The sequence below is a fragment of the Daphnia magna genome, linkage group LG10 (assembly GCF_020631705.1).
Source record: "Daphnia magna isolate NIES linkage group LG10, ASM2063170v1.1, whole genome shotgun sequence".
Lineage (NCBI taxonomy): Eukaryota > Metazoa > Arthropoda > Branchiopoda > Diplostraca > Daphniidae > Daphnia > Daphnia magna.
In genome coordinates this window covers 7,338,496-7,353,355 of record NC_059191.1, presented here as the reverse complement: position 1 = coordinate 7,353,355, position 14,860 = coordinate 7,338,496, and the positions used below count along the sequence as shown (strand labels likewise).

General features: G+C 37.5%; 4 protein-coding genes across 5 annotated transcripts; 2 read left to right on the top strand and 2 right to left on the bottom strand.

The window, feature by feature from the left end:
* The first annotated feature begins 137 nt into the window (after positions 1–137).
* On the top strand, positions 138–1,409 carry LOC116932087 (Bardet-Biedl syndrome 1 protein homolog). Its single transcript, XM_045180621.1, has 5 exons — positions 138–264; positions 336–570; positions 629–857; positions 928–1,095; positions 1,162–1,409. The coding sequence occupies exons 2-5, from the start codon at positions 511–513 to the stop codon at positions 1,308–1,310; spliced, it is 606 nt and encodes a 201-aa protein (XP_045036556.1). The 5' UTR covers positions 138–264; positions 336–510; the 3' UTR covers positions 1,311–1,409.
* A 3,035-nt stretch (positions 1,410–4,444) lies between these two features.
* LOC116932091 (5-hydroxytryptamine receptor 1F) lies at positions 4,445–5,689 on the bottom strand. Its single transcript, XM_032939819.2, is given in 3 exon segments — positions 4,445–4,869; positions 4,967–5,528; positions 5,530–5,689. Coding segments are annotated over 3 exon segments (1,089 nt in total). The 5' UTR covers positions 5,653–5,689; the 3' UTR covers positions 4,445–4,465.
* Positions 5,690–7,636: 1,947 nt separating this feature from the next.
* Positions 7,637–8,914, bottom strand: LOC116932082 (5-hydroxytryptamine receptor 1F). Its single transcript, XM_032939806.2, has 2 exons — positions 8,199–8,914; positions 7,637–8,117 (listed from the first exon to the last, which is right to left on the bottom strand). The coding sequence occupies exons 1-2, from the start codon at positions 8,884–8,886 to the stop codon at positions 7,708–7,710; spliced, it is 1,098 nt and encodes a 365-aa protein (XP_032795697.2). The 5' UTR covers positions 8,887–8,914; the 3' UTR covers positions 7,637–7,707.
* Positions 8,915–11,506: 2,592 nt separating this feature from the next.
* Positions 11,507–14,748, top strand: LOC116932080 (kinetochore protein NDC80 homolog). Of its 2 annotated transcripts, none has more exons than XM_032939804.2 (17): positions 11,507–11,842; positions 11,894–11,954; positions 12,028–12,088; positions 12,144–12,207; positions 12,274–12,466; positions 12,527–12,650; positions 12,734–12,837; positions 12,896–12,983; positions 13,043–13,149; positions 13,212–13,344; positions 13,411–13,616; positions 13,676–13,753; positions 13,811–13,927; positions 13,995–14,075; positions 14,149–14,258; positions 14,337–14,439; positions 14,533–14,748. In XM_032939804.2, exons 1-17 carry the CDS (start codon positions 11,736–11,738, stop codon positions 14,665–14,667), a joined length of 1,872 nt encoding a protein of 623 aa, XP_032795695.2. In that variant the 5' UTR covers positions 11,507–11,735; the 3' UTR covers positions 14,668–14,748. The 2 variants fall into 2 exon arrangements, with proteins under 2 accessions (XP_032795695.2, XP_032795696.2); XM_032939805.2 differs by having other exon boundaries at positions 11,508–11,842; positions 11,906–11,954.
* The last annotated feature ends 112 nt before the right edge of the window (positions 14,749–14,860 follow it).

The window sequence follows — 14,860 nt, the reverse complement described above, 5'->3', positions numbered from 1 at the left end:
CAAACCCTATTACAAGTATAATGTACCTCATGGTGGACCCAACTACGGCGAACAAGTAAGAGCATTAATTCATGCAGAGAATAAAAAAATAAAAAATAATTTTATTTTCACTTGGGATATATTTTAACATTTTCTAGGCGGAAATTACTCAACTAGCTGCTTTATCACGCTCTACTCCAGACATTTCTTGTTCATCATTGCTGTTAGTAGGCACTGGACACAATTCACTGTTGATTATCGATCCGCAGACTTTCAACGCCATCAGTAGAGTATTGAACGATGAAACACCTCCGTGCTTCTTGAACCTAAAGTTGATCTGTTTGATTCCGTTATAGATAGAACTTCCGGATGTACCTACGTCTATCAAAAGTAGTGGGTATTATGACACGGAAGCTGTTATATTGATCGGCACGCCAGAAGCAGGTGTCTTCATACTGCGATCCGATCAGAAGCCTATACAAGCCAAACCATTTTTGCCACCGAGATCACCGATAGTGGAAATTGCTTTTAATGGAACTACCGGTTGCCATCGCGACCAGTGATCACACTATTAGATATTACACTTTGCAGGTAATGAAAGATTCTAGCTTCCATCATATCATTTTATCATTTGAATATCAACACGCAGGGACAAGAGTTGCGCAAAATTGCCGTTGACACTTTTATATTGACAATTACGTGGATCCAATCGACGAATCAGGAACTTTGCCTTTTGGCTGTATCACTTGCCAACGGACAAGTTCATTTCTATCGGCAGGGTATTCTTGTAGAACAGTTGCATTTCAAAACGTATATCATCTCGATGACGTTTGGTCGGTATGGAAGAGAAGACGGCACTTTAGTTATGGTTTCCAAAGGTTTGCTATTAGAATCAATTGAAAGTATTAATGAATTTGCTGAAGGTAGCCTAACACTGTATTCTAATAGATGGTGAGCTGTTTGTGAAAATTCTTAATCGTGGGTATAAAATGGCCCAGCAAACGGATTTGAAAAGCAATAAATCATCCGTCTCCATTTGTAAGAAAAAAGCTCTTGGGCCAGCAAAGACGAAGCTATTTGTTGATCAAACGATGCGAGAAAAAGAAGATCCAGCAAGTAGGTTACGATCTTGACCAATATTTTAAATCCCACTAACAGAATCCTTAATGTCTCTTTCTACAGAAATGTATCAGCTCTTTCAAGAAGGAATGTGCCGCTTACATCTAAGAGCTCTACGCGACTGGTTGAATTTATCTTCAAGTACGAAAGCAGATGTAGAACAGTTCGACCGGAAGAAAGCCGATGCCTACATCTTGTTGCGAAACTGTTAGGTTCTGGGTCCCGGTTTATGTTGCATCTTTTACTGCAGAATATCAGCGATCAAGTTATCGATAGCCTAACAATCATGCTGCAAGTCAACGATGGTAAACTTGTACTGGAACGGTCTTCTGCAAAGATTTCGTTAATGCTGCCCACGGCTCAGCATTGGATCAAAATTAATGTTAAAGACCCCACAAATCAGGGAGGTGAAGTCTCTGTGATTGTAAGGAAAGACATGGAGCCTGATTGTGAGCTGACTGTCTGGGGATCTATTGTGTGCGCAGCTAAAATCAATATTTCACCAACCATATGAATGGATGTCCAATTTCATGATTAAAAAACCTGAGAAAGCTCATTCAAAAGGTCTTAATTTAACAAATAAATTTATCAAACCTAACTATGGGATTATGACTACGAAATTTCGTTTCAATATTCCACCTTGAACAAGGTTATTGAGGCTGTCGTTCTTTGTGAGCCGTATTTTACCGTTGAATGCAGGTTTTTGCTGAGACTTCACTCTCACGAATTATTCCATTCGTTTGGCACGCGACAGCATTTCTCAGAGAACTGAAGAAATCAAGTGGCAGTGCAATTCAAAGTTGCTCCCCTACGCAAATTTTATAGTGAGCATTGATAACAGACAGAGCTAAGGAACTAAATTATAGGTTCACGTCTACCTGTGCAACGGTTCGAATAATCTAACGACTCCGACAGGAACCTTTTAATGAAGGCTCTTATAGTGCATTAAAGGTCTGATTTAATTTTAACGACTCGAGAGCCTAAATACAACGTAGATTAGAGTGCTTTCATGTTAGCTATTGCTAAATCTTTTCTATGTTCAAAAGAAAAAGCACCTGTTACTTGCTAAAGAAAGACTATAGGTAACACCAAGTCTATCCCCCAAAGAACCACCACGTTCTTTAACGCCCATGATTTTAGCCATTATCTCAACAGACGGCTAAACACAAGTGTTGCAATGGATCAATATAAGCCTATAATAGAAGGATATTCTCATGGTGGCCATGGTGCATGTTACGTAAGGCACCATGGCTCTTAGTCTAGGTTGAATGAATCGGATGAGTTCTCGCAATAGACTACCACCAACGGAGTGTCCTTATCGGTCCTTATAAATGTGAATTGCTATAGAACTATACCCGTATGAATTTGAATTATTTTGTGGGATAGTGGTCGTGACTGAAAGCGCTATAAGAATCCTCGAATAAAATCAGAAAACTGCAGAACGCCATTTGACAGATTTAATAGACAACTTCTGTTCAATGGGTTACCATTTATTTCGGGTAATTTCATAGAGATCCTGCATTGTTTTTTCTATCTAGTGACAATCCACCTGTCAGTAGGCTAAATTAGGCACTACTCACTTGGGATTTATTGTTTATGAGTTATTCACATTCAAGGTGGTTGGGCTAAAGGCATTTTGATTCCCTTTTATTAAAAAAGAAATCTACGTAATTAAAGAAATAACTAATATTTTTTTTCAAAATCAGCGTTTATATTACGTTATGACAGGTTAGTTTTTATCAAATTCCAAATCAAAATGTCAGGAATATAATTTAAGGCTTTAAAATAGGCCTATAAAATCGTAAAATTTAACGAGAATGTGAAAAATCACGTTGGTTTTGACTTGGGATTTATAGTTTATGAGTTATTCGAATTCAAAGTGGTTGCAATGAAACCACTTTGATTCTGTTTTATTCAAAAACTGCTTATAATTGACGGGAAAACTAATATTTTATTGTGAATCAACATTAAATTTTATAGTTTTATCAAGCTAGGTTTTATCGAATTCCAAGTCAAAATTTTAAGCCCAACTTTTTTTGTGTGCAAAAAGTCGTGCTTAAAAAGTCGGGGTTAAAGCTGGGCTCATTTAATTTTTTGCTAAAATAAAAGTAGAGCAAACTATACATGGTTTCAATTCAAAAATAAACGTTGATCACGAAAATCTATTTCGTTTTCATAGGAGGATAATAGGATTATTTGAACTCTAAAGTTGTCGTGCTAAAAACACCTTCGATTCCAGTAGTCTAACGCAAAAACAAATCATGTATTCGAAGTCGGAGTCGGTCTTTCCGCAGAAAACAACGGAAATTCTATAGCACCATTGAAATGTCACAAAGCTTTAAGAAGTTCTTGTTTTGTACTTCTGCTATAGTAATCATCACCATCAGCAGTATGCCAATGGGTATATAGTAACAAATACAACGACCCATATTTTACGCAAATCTACAATTTTAATGTTTCTGGAAAACTTTGATGAACTATAAGCTCGGAATTAGATGATGACTGATCTCATCAAAAGGCATAATGTATCTTCGTAAAGGATTGTCAAACCGCTCCATCCTTTTTAAATAAGACATGAAAGGGGACCAAATCTTCTTGATAATGCACGGTATTTTCTCACAGATATTCCTTTTGTGCTTGGGAATTTATTTTTTTTAAAAATATCCTTAGCAGGAAATTCTACTGGATTCTGTTTCTATAGTCACATTTTGAAACAATTGTAAGTGAAACTATATCTAACGATTCATATTTCGCATTCCATGCTGCTGTTCCTCGTTAATAAAGTTTGGTAGCGGCGCATAAAGTAGCATTGTATAAAGAGCTATAAGGCCTATGTGACATACCTTTTAGACGACATATATATCGAAATGCCCGTTTTATCGTCGAAAAAAGACATGAAGAGACGGGCAATAATGTTTGTAATCCTTCGCACAACTGCAGCATATTATAATAGAAGTTCTGCTTTATAAATCATGATATTCCACCTCTTTGTAAGTCGTTCAGAACTCTTCCCATTTCTTGAGATATTACTATGGATATTGGATATAAAATATGCAACTTGTTTGGGTACACACACAGCAGTCTATATTTTCCTTTTAAAGTTAAGCTTGCTTGTTATTTTTCTTCCAGGGAAAAATATCACTAAATGGCTCTCGTTCATGAAATATGTATATAGGTCTAGGTGCGTAGGTATAAAATTTTTTTTTCAATCAGCCATGAAGGCATAGAAGAAAATCCCTTCTTTGTCGTAGCTTATAGTTTCAAAGCAGCTCAAAATATTTGTTATTTTGTTAGAATTCAATCGGAGTCGAGCCAGGAAGTACATTCCTTTATAACGAAAACAATATACAGGGGGTTTAGGCTTGGTTTATTTACATTTAACTTTCTGTTTTATGCGAACCAATGCCCTTTTGAATTCCGTACTGGTTAGCATGTACATAAGAGGATTATAGATTGTATGAAACAGGAAAAAATCATTTAGGTAAGGGTTGATCTGGAAATTAATTGAGCAATTCTTTTCAAGACGAATGCACCAATAGAGAATTATGGCATTTAACGTGACGGGAAAGGTACAAAGCCAAACTGGTAAAACGTTGACCGACATGTTCAAAGCGGCCCGAATTTCTAAACGGTTGAGCTTTTTTTTATTGTCAAGCCATGAAAAACAGTTAACATATGTTCCATTTATATTCAAGTCAGTCATTTGATCAAGGCGTGTTGTTATAACTGGATTGACTTGATCAACAGGCTGTTGTACTCCCTGCTCGGCTCCTTGTCGGATTTTAAAGAATATCAATGCAAAAATCAGTGATCAAGTTTCTCCAATCACAGATTTATTGCTCAATCAGCAAAAACAGCGTGCACTTACCGGAAATAATATTTGTAGAAGGTGTTGGAAAAAATCGAAGTGCAATTGAAGGTTGAAGAAAGTTGGAATGTTGGTTGGAGGCTTCTCGCGATCGAACGAAAATCATGACGTGCAACACAACGCAGAGCACCCCCAACATTAAATCGTAAATCATGACGCAATGTACGTGGGTGACGTTAACTGCGCAGTTCTTAATACTTTTAAAGCCAGTCCAAAACGGACTGGTAGCTGTTACATACGTTACGAGGCCACCAAAAGCTAAAAGATAAATGGTGTTTTTATTGGTGACTTTCTTCTTGTACCACTCGTAGCGTGCGATTGCCAAGTAGCGATCAAATGCCGCCAGAGTGAGGAATGTCAAAATAATTGTGTAAAACACGCCGGCGTTAAGGACGACAATTTGACATATGACGGGATCGCTACCCACGATCGAAATTACTTCTAGAATGGCCTGCAAAAGCTGGAACTGGTTAGCCAATGAAATCGCAACCCAAAACACGTGACGCGGATAGTGCAGTTGTCGAGAATAAAAGATTCCTACCGCAGCCAGTAAATTGGTCAGAAGTTCCGACAACGAAGATAACGTACCGATAACTTTGTTGCGCTATCGACAAAGGTCGCGCATTTATTGGGAAATCCAAAATAGCCAATGAGGATAAATTCTTCGACACTACGGAATAATTCATTTTGTAAACGAATTGCTGTCCCGCGTTTATGCGTGATCACCTTATGGGATCAAATGGTGAATACTCCGGAAAGATGATACACTTTAACGACGAAACATTTTGGTGGAAATGTGCTGAATGTTGTGACATGCGCATTGCGCTACAATCACCCCCCGTTGCTCAGATTTGTTTATTTCTTTATGGAATAGTCCCTATAGTGCCATCATGTGCGTGATCGGGTGATTTCTAGAGCCAGACCGTCGATAAGAAAATGGAATAACAGATGTCGTCAGTTGGCTTGTGAAGCCCAAAACTATCAGGTCATAATATCTTTTGACCAATTCTGCAAACAGTTTTGCTATTTGTAGTTGTACGACTAAACCACTGAGCGGTAAGTATTACATGGTGTTCTCTAATTCTAATTGGCACCTAAGATACCAGGAATGTGTACCTGTAACAAGTGAGAACTATACAGAATGAATCGGGTCTTGTCCAAAAAGCCTGGCCAAAGGTAATAATTCACCTCACCTGTCAGTGATCGTATAATGATCGTAACCGAAAAAGTTTTGCAGAACAAATTGCATTCCTGTGTATGGAGAATAAGACTGGTGATCTTGGTTTTCTCTGTATAGAAATCCAACAAACAATTAGTAATGCTCCGACAAAAACCAGTTGGAGCTTCAGTGAAAACCTTAAAGTTGTCTTAACAGATAATATCTACTTTAACAAAGCTTAAACGATTTTTTTGTTGTTGAAACCTTCCAATCCTTCTATAGAATTTAAAATCCAGTTGCCACGGCTGACGAAAATTGGCTGCAGCTCAAGCGAACTTATTAATGATATAGGCATATGATTCTTACAGAACAACTTTATAGTGTTCAATGAACTCTATGCCCTTCCATGATATTTTCTACTTATAACTGAATTTTGTCGCTAGTTAGTGACTTCGTATAAAGAAATGCAGCAGACGCATCTTGGCCTGTTCTGAAATGAGAAAAATACCAAAACTAAGCCAATTCCCGATAACCATTGTAGTCACCTTCAAACAATGTTTCGGCTTTGAAGACAGTTGAGGTTAAGGTTTTTTCTGCGGTTATAGGTGGTCTACTTAATTCTCTAGCGCCCTATAGTATAGCATGCAATTCTTATCAACTGGTTTAAATTTGTTAAATTTCTAACCATCACATGGAGAAAGGATTTACCAGTGAGGATGTGTAGTCTATACCAAATGCATAAAAGGTACACTGCCTTATGAAGTTTCCCATCTTGGTTTTCTTTTACTATTTAGTGGCGTTCTGAATGTTTGTGACTGACGCATAATTCACCATCTTTAGTCTCTTTTCATAAAGTCACCAAAAAAAGCCTATCCCTGAAGATCATCCAGAACCATTGAAAAGGCTCGTTTTGCTAATGCTTCAATGTATACCCTACACAGCAGACATCATTCAGCAACATGGACCAAGAATAGTTGTTTGACAGTGACAAGTTGGTTTATAAATACAAACCAATGTTTTTTGTGGCTGTTATTTCGGACACAAGCTAAGTAAATAATTAAGCGGCCAGTTCCATCAATTACTGAGTAGACTATGATGTACTGTGTATGACTGCGCGTTGGGAAAAAAAAAAAAAAAAAAAAAAAAAAAAAAAAAAAAAAAAAAAAAAAAAAAAAAAAAAAAAAAAAAAAAAAAAAAAAAAAAAAAAAAAAAAAAAAAAAAAAAAAAAAAAAAAAAAAAAAAAAAAAAATACCGTGCAAAAATACAGGCACAGTATGATGTCATGTAGATTATTTGTGATTCGTAAATTTATCTCGGCATCGTAATTGTTTGTGTTTCCGAAGGACGGGGACATCAGTGTGGTACAACTGGGTTAAGTAAACGAGTTGTTACAAAAATATCAGTAGGTTGGAGCCACTGTATCGTTGGACAGATCTTGCCGTTTACCCAACTTCATTGCACTTCTTCTATGATTATAGAGAACAATTTAGTTTCCAAAACATAATGGCCATCCGTCAAACTTTGTTAAAATCATAAACCGTATCTACCGTATATTTTCCCCCATTGACAACTCCTATATTTGTTAGTTGCATCGATTACATTTTAGTTTCTGTTTCAAATGCATCACGGCTCGCTTGAATTCCGTACTGGTGAGCGTATACATCAAAGGGTTATAAACAGTGTGGAAGAGGAATAAATCACAGAGATACGGATTGAGTCGGAAGACAATCGGGCAACTTGTTTCAAGACGAATGCACCAATAGATGAAGATAGTGTTCACGGTGACGGGAAAAGTACACAGCCAAACCGGCAAAACATTGATCGACATACTAAAGGCAGCACGAATTTCTAGTCGGTTGAATCTCGGACGATTATACAACCACGGAAAACACGGTGTCTCTACTGCGTTCGCTTCGGATTCGGCAAGTTGACCAACCTGACGCGAAGGTCGATTATTACGGGTTGAATTGGCATGAACCTGTTCACCGGTCGCTTATATTTGTTCCACAAATGAAACGACAATCATTGAAAACAACATGTTGGTACGTTCATAGGCTCTATAGTATTCCTTACCAGGAGTAACGTTCGTGAGAGCTGTTTGATGGAATCGAAGCGCTACTGGAGCTCCGTGAAAGTTTGGATATTGACGAGTGGCTTCCCGTGATCGAATGAATATCATAAGGTGCAAAACCACGCAGAGGACGCCCAATAGTAAGTCGTAAATCATGACACAGTGCATATGAGTGACGTTTACTGCACAATTTTTTATAGTTTTAAAGCCAGTCCAGAATGGGCTGATGATCGCCATGTGTGTTACGACATAAACGAAGAGTAAAAAATAAATGGTGGCTCGATTAGTGACTTTCCTCTTGTACCACTCATATCGCGCTATAGCCAAATAACGATCAAGAGCTGCGAGGGCAAGGAATGTCAACATAATTGTGTAATACACTCCGGCGTTGAGTACGAAAGCTTGACATGCCCCACGATTGTGATCTACGATGGCCACTATTTCCAAAATTGATTGAACCAGGTAGCATTGGTTGATTAATGAAATTGCTCCCCAGTACACGTGACGAGGATAGTGGAGCTGACGAGAGTAACGTATCACCAACACAACAAGGGAATTGATCAAAGCTCCAACAACAATGATGACATACCGGTAACTTTGTTGCGTTAATGACATAGGTCGAATGTTCATTGGAACGTCTAAACTGATCTGTAACGATACATTTCTTGTAGCTTCGCTTGAAAAGTTCATCTTCTAACGAACAACCGTTGTCTTTTGATACTCAAGGCTCTTAATTCAACTGACACTGATAGCCTCCAACAAGTTGGTCTTGTACGCTATAACACAAACAATACTGCCATGCGCAGGCCAATTGAAGATTTCTCGAACCATGGATTTTTGCTGATGTTCTCGCTGAAGTTGCAAGTTGCTAAAACCTTGTTAAGCTGTATCAAACTTCTATCTTTAAAAAAATAATAAATTTAACTCCGCAGAAACCCGAAAACTGTAACATATATTGTAGGGTCTATATCGCAGTTAAAAAAATAAATGTTTGGCACATTCAGATAGTTTGCCCGAACAGTGAACTGAAGCTTTATAAAACCATAAGTGAATGATGGCTTGTCAGAGTCAATTGCTGGTTTTAGCGCGTTTGTGTTATTCCGTCGCTTCGTTCACGAAACATGAAAATTAGTCGCACTGAATTTTTATTTTTAACGTGTAGGTAGGGTCTATAGGAAATTAATTGCTTGGCAAGAATTTCATTTTGATAAAAAAATGTAATAAATTAGACTACCTTACAATAAAAATGAACGCAGATATATTGAATTCCAAAGGCCAAAGGTTACCTGGGTCTAACAGCATAGACAATTCTTTTCCATCGGAAAGCCGCTTACGTATACATGCGAATATATTGCAATCAATGAAAAGAAAATTCTCCTCCTGAATTACTTTTCTGTATTCCTCCCGGGGGAGAGGGAATTATGTCAATTCCAGTGAAGTTTTTTTTTTTTTCGTTCTGATCATTCCTTAGGTATACTGGGTTATTTTATTGTACAACATTATTGCGATCTGTTGCACCAGCTTTCGTTAACACAATCCGTCATGAAACGTATAGCCTATGGAGTTTTATCCTCTTGTGCAACGGAAAATAATTCAGACTTTATGAACTTTTCGTTTACATGTTATATAAGTATGATGTCGTCAGCGCAACCATCTTTGAACGACTTATAGCCTAATACTCTTTTATGTCTGATAGACGCCAACGCTCAGTAGCTTCTGTGCATCGATCCGCTGAAATGAAAACACACTAGACAAAACCACTTATCTCGAAAGAATGAATTAAAGAATATCCTCTCTTGGTATAGACTCTACAATATAGAGCTGACCATTATAGCCTGCTACTCTTGGTTTATGAATGTTTTTCTTTCTCATTATTTTTAAGTGGCTCGATTTTCACCAAGCAACAATCACGTTACATTTTTTCATAGCGTTTTTAAGCTTGAATGATCGCTGTCATGTATTCGTCTTACATGAACGTGAGGTACTACCCCTGCTCCCTGTTCTTATCCAACAAGTGCTTCTTTGTATTGGTATATAGTTGTTGTTTCTGTAGGTTATCCGACATCCCCACTCGAATTCAATTGGCCAGTAAGAAGTCTATATACAGTACGTAGCCTACTGTATATACATGGCAATAAGATGGCGTATAAGATGGCGTATAAGATGGCGTATAAGATGGCAGGCTCTTACCCATCAAAATCGACATGACAACCATTGAACCAGATAGTCCGGTCGGGCTAGCAAAAAGTGTATGTTGAACCCCAAACAAATTGTAATAAGTTGTTTTTTACATGAGCTGTGTTTATATCCCTTTTATCTATGCCCTGTTAAAAAGTTCCCGAAAAATATTAATATTTAGTGTACTTATTTTAATTTTTAAAATATGCGTGTTTTTGTGATTCGATTAAAACTATTAAAATACAAGAAAATATTAATTTTGAAAAATGAACTTTGTTATTTATTCCCTCATTTATATTCAGGATAAATTTTGTTTACATAACCTTAAAAGTTTGAAATTCACAGCCACTTTTAGCTGGTCACCTCCTTTTTTTCCCCCTTAAAAACGCGTCCGTGTTTTACACGGCTCTTATGTAAAAATCATGACAACGAAAATCGTTGCCGATAGTGAACTAGAGTTCGCTCCTCATCCGTTAAGGTCTCATTTTAATCGGCGGTTTATCCTTTACCACCCCAATAAATGATTTCCGGAAGCTAGTTTTACTTTTCAAGTTATTTCTTGAAATATAAACCCAATTTTCCCCAAATTTTCTTACTACACGCTCTAGTTTCCGCCACACCCAAACCTGCCGTGAAAAAATAAATCAATAAAAAACATGAGTGAACATCTCGTTAGGAGTGCCATGAAAAATCTTACCGCTAGATGGTTCTGTCACGCTAGTTCGTACGCACGTCATATTATATAAGATCGTGTGGAAGCCATTTTAAGCGCAATTCCTTCAATGTATGGATAAGAGTTGCGCATTTTTCTATCCATTTTCACCGTGCAGTGCACCACATGACGTCACAAAATCGGCCATGTTTTGCGTGACGTATTTCCTACAGGGCGCTGTTTGCTTGACGTCGAGGATGATAGAGCGAATCGAAATGATACATTGACCTTGCCCACCGACCCATGGTCATCCGAATATGAGCCTTCCACTTTTTTTAGTAGGTAATAATAGCCGTGCAAATTTTCCGAATGCCCGTAGCCCATATTCAACTCTTTATAATGTAGTTGTAGTTATCCTGGTTATTAGTTAATGCATTAATGTTTAATGGTTTAATCATAGTCATTTGATTTTAATCTGGTTTAATCAAGTATTCAGGTTTAGGAATCATGAATAATGAATTTCATGATCAGATATTTGGATAGTTCTCACGAGCTGGCAACGTTGCAGTTGTTTGTCAAACATCATTTCAAAAATCGAAACACAATTTTTTACGCCACAACCGTTTGTCTCCAGTATTGTGCTAAAATTTTTCTCTACATTTAATCCGAATTTTCTTCTATTTGGATTTTTCCAATTTACCATTTGAAGATGAGACGTTCCCAAGGAAGGCGTTCATCCAACACTTTACCCATACGTGCGCTGCCAGGAGTGGGAGTTAGACAAACAACCACTAGTCTCTCGACTAGTATGGCTAGGTAATAAATGAAGTTAATTATGCTTTGTTCGACAGGTTTCAATTCAAATAGCTCTATTTGTAGTTCTCAGAAAAGGTCATCATCTATTCCTAGACCATCTTGTTCATCTGCGGTATGAATTGATGAAAATTCTTATAATCGATTGTAATCAATAGTTTTTTAATGCCATATTTTGGTTTAAACAGGTGAAACCTAATTATGCACAGAGACCCGAGCAGAGTTTGGCAATAGGCATGACTCCATCAAGTAAGCAGATACATTTTTGTTTTATTTTCAATAATAATCAATAGTCAATGTATAGAAACTGGAAATGCTTTGCGCCTTATTGCTGCTACACCTCAAATGGGAGGTACCACTCCTCAAAGGTAATTGAAATATTCATTTTTCTAATAATTCTTTATCATCACCAGACAATTTTAAATTCTTTACAGTCGTGGCAATATGTCTACAACTATGACTACTAAACCATATCTCAAAGAGACAAGAAACCTCAGTGACAAGAATTGTTTGTTGGAAATGGGAAAGTCTATAGCAGAATTTCTAAATGACAATGGTTTCCCAGAAGCTGTTAGTCACAAGGAGATCCAAAAGATAGACAAGCAATCCTTTGTAAAATACTTCAATGTAATATTTCTTGCACAACTAAGTAGTATATGCAGTGTAAATTAGCAACTTTTTTTTTAGTTCATATACTTTTTCATCGACCAAAATTACCAATTAGCCCCACGTTTCAATGAAGATGATCTCATCAAGAATATGAAGGAGCTTGGTTATTGTGGAACCTTGGCAAAATCTGCCCTGGTGTCTAGTATGTATAGCTGTTTAGATAACAGCTCTCTGGTAACAGATGAATTAAAGCTCGCATTATTTTTCGTTTTTCAAATACTCTAGTCGGTGCACTACACTCGACATCCCAAATTGCAGGCCTTCTCAGTTGGCTATGTGACTTTGTCCGAGCAATTACTTTCGAAGAGGAAGATCAATCCTTAGAAAATGTAATTTTTCTGAAACTGATCAGAATTTGCTTAATGATTTTCTTTATTTCTTTAATAGGCAGAATTGAAAATCATGATTTATTCATACAACGCTTGGTGTAACGATCTAAATTTTGATTTAGCGGACGAATTCCGTGCATTTTACAGTAAATTCTGTATTTAAAAATATGGCGAGCTTCAAATGTTTAAACACTGCTGTTTGTAGGACAGAAACATCAGATTGAAGAAGGGCGTGCAGAACTGCTTGAACGTCAAATAGCAGTGATCATTGAAGAATATAAAGCTATTGAGAAGAAAAGCTCTCAAATCGAGGTTAGTCATTTTAGTTGTCGGCATAGTATTTCGGTTCTAGGTCATAATGCAGTATACTGTAGGAACTAAAAGCTGAGGCGAAAAAAGAAGAACGTAGACTGGAAGAGATCTCGGCAAAAGAGGTGCAATTGCAACAGCGCTGCAAAGAGCTTCAAAATGAAGAGAGACATCTTCTTCAACGTCATGAGGAGATTAGTAAGTGTCTATCACCTATTTCCACTGATAGTTCTAATATAGAAATATCATATTCTAAATGTTTAGAGGAGAAAACTGCTGTTGAGCAAAAAGAGATTGCCGAACTCCTAATAGCCGCGAAGAACTGTAAAGTCAGCGCTGACGAGGCTCGTCGCATAAAGTCTGCAATCGCCGCCAATGCAAGAGATCTCGCTGCTGTGACTGAGCAGCGCGAACAAGTAGCGAAACTAGTTGAGAAACGTGAGATGCAGCTTGCCAATATTGCTGCCGAGGTGAGGTTGAAAAGTTGATGTTTTTACGTAATTTCCATTAACACAATTCTTGTTTATAGGATGTCAAGTTTGATCGTGAACTGAATGTTGATCTGATGGATATGGGAATGACAATCGCACCCGACATGGACCCTAAGGTAACTTTCTTCCGTCAGTCATTTATGCTTGATAACATTCTAAAATTGTTCTTACAGGAAGCCCTCAAAAACTTTTTGGAAGGCAAAATAAGTACCCTGTCTGACATTGAGAGCCGATGCATTGCCATGACGGAGAAGAAAGAGCGGATATTAGCTGAAATATCTCAGTTTAAGGTATTTAACCGTGATTCCGGTTCGGTATTTTCAGTTTCTTAATACTACCCCACACAATCGATCCCAGATGGAATTGAAGCATACAGAGCTTCTTAAGAGCCGACTGGAGGAAAAGCTGCAAACGGTGAAAGCTGACCGCGATGAAATGGTAATTTTTTTCCCCATCATTTCTTGATGAACTCAATTAGCATTATCATTTATGGCAATCTTTTTTCGCTCAGGAACGACTTTACCTTTCCCAACTGGCTGAGTTGGAGAATTTGTCCGCTGCTCCACGTTCTGACCCACTTCAAATGCGCCAGCAATATGAACTAGAAACACTACGACAAAGGTAAAAAAATAAAACTTTGAATCGTCTGAAAAGGAAGTGCAAAACGGCGTTAAATTACATCAACAATTCGCATTACAGGTTTGCTGAGCAGAAAGTTCAAATGAACAAACAAGAGAAAGACCTGCAGGCAACGATGGCTAAATATGCACAAGAGTTGAGAGAAGCTGAAGCCGAATGTGAAGTACGTAGTAGAGCTTTTATTGGTTACGTTCATTTAAAAAGAAGTATTTAGATTGCTCACTCATAAAAACATATCCATCAAATCTATTCATAGAAAATTGAAGCCACTACAGCCGATTATGTTGCCCTGTTGGGTGATGGTTACCGACAGTTAATGGAAATCGCCGAGAAAGGTCCCGTCACACGACAGATCATAAATGCTTTAATTCCTGATCCGAATTACGACTGACTTCTTCTTTTCCATTGGATAAAAAAAAATTGGTTTCCCTACGTGCTCTTTGTATGAATAATATACGTGGTTTTAATTGCACACTTTTAATATCTTGGCTTGTGTGTGATTGACGTCCGATGCTTCGTCTCCTGGATTTTGATGTTATATTTCGTAATTTGAAAGATTTCTCTGTCTATGGAGTTAATTTTGG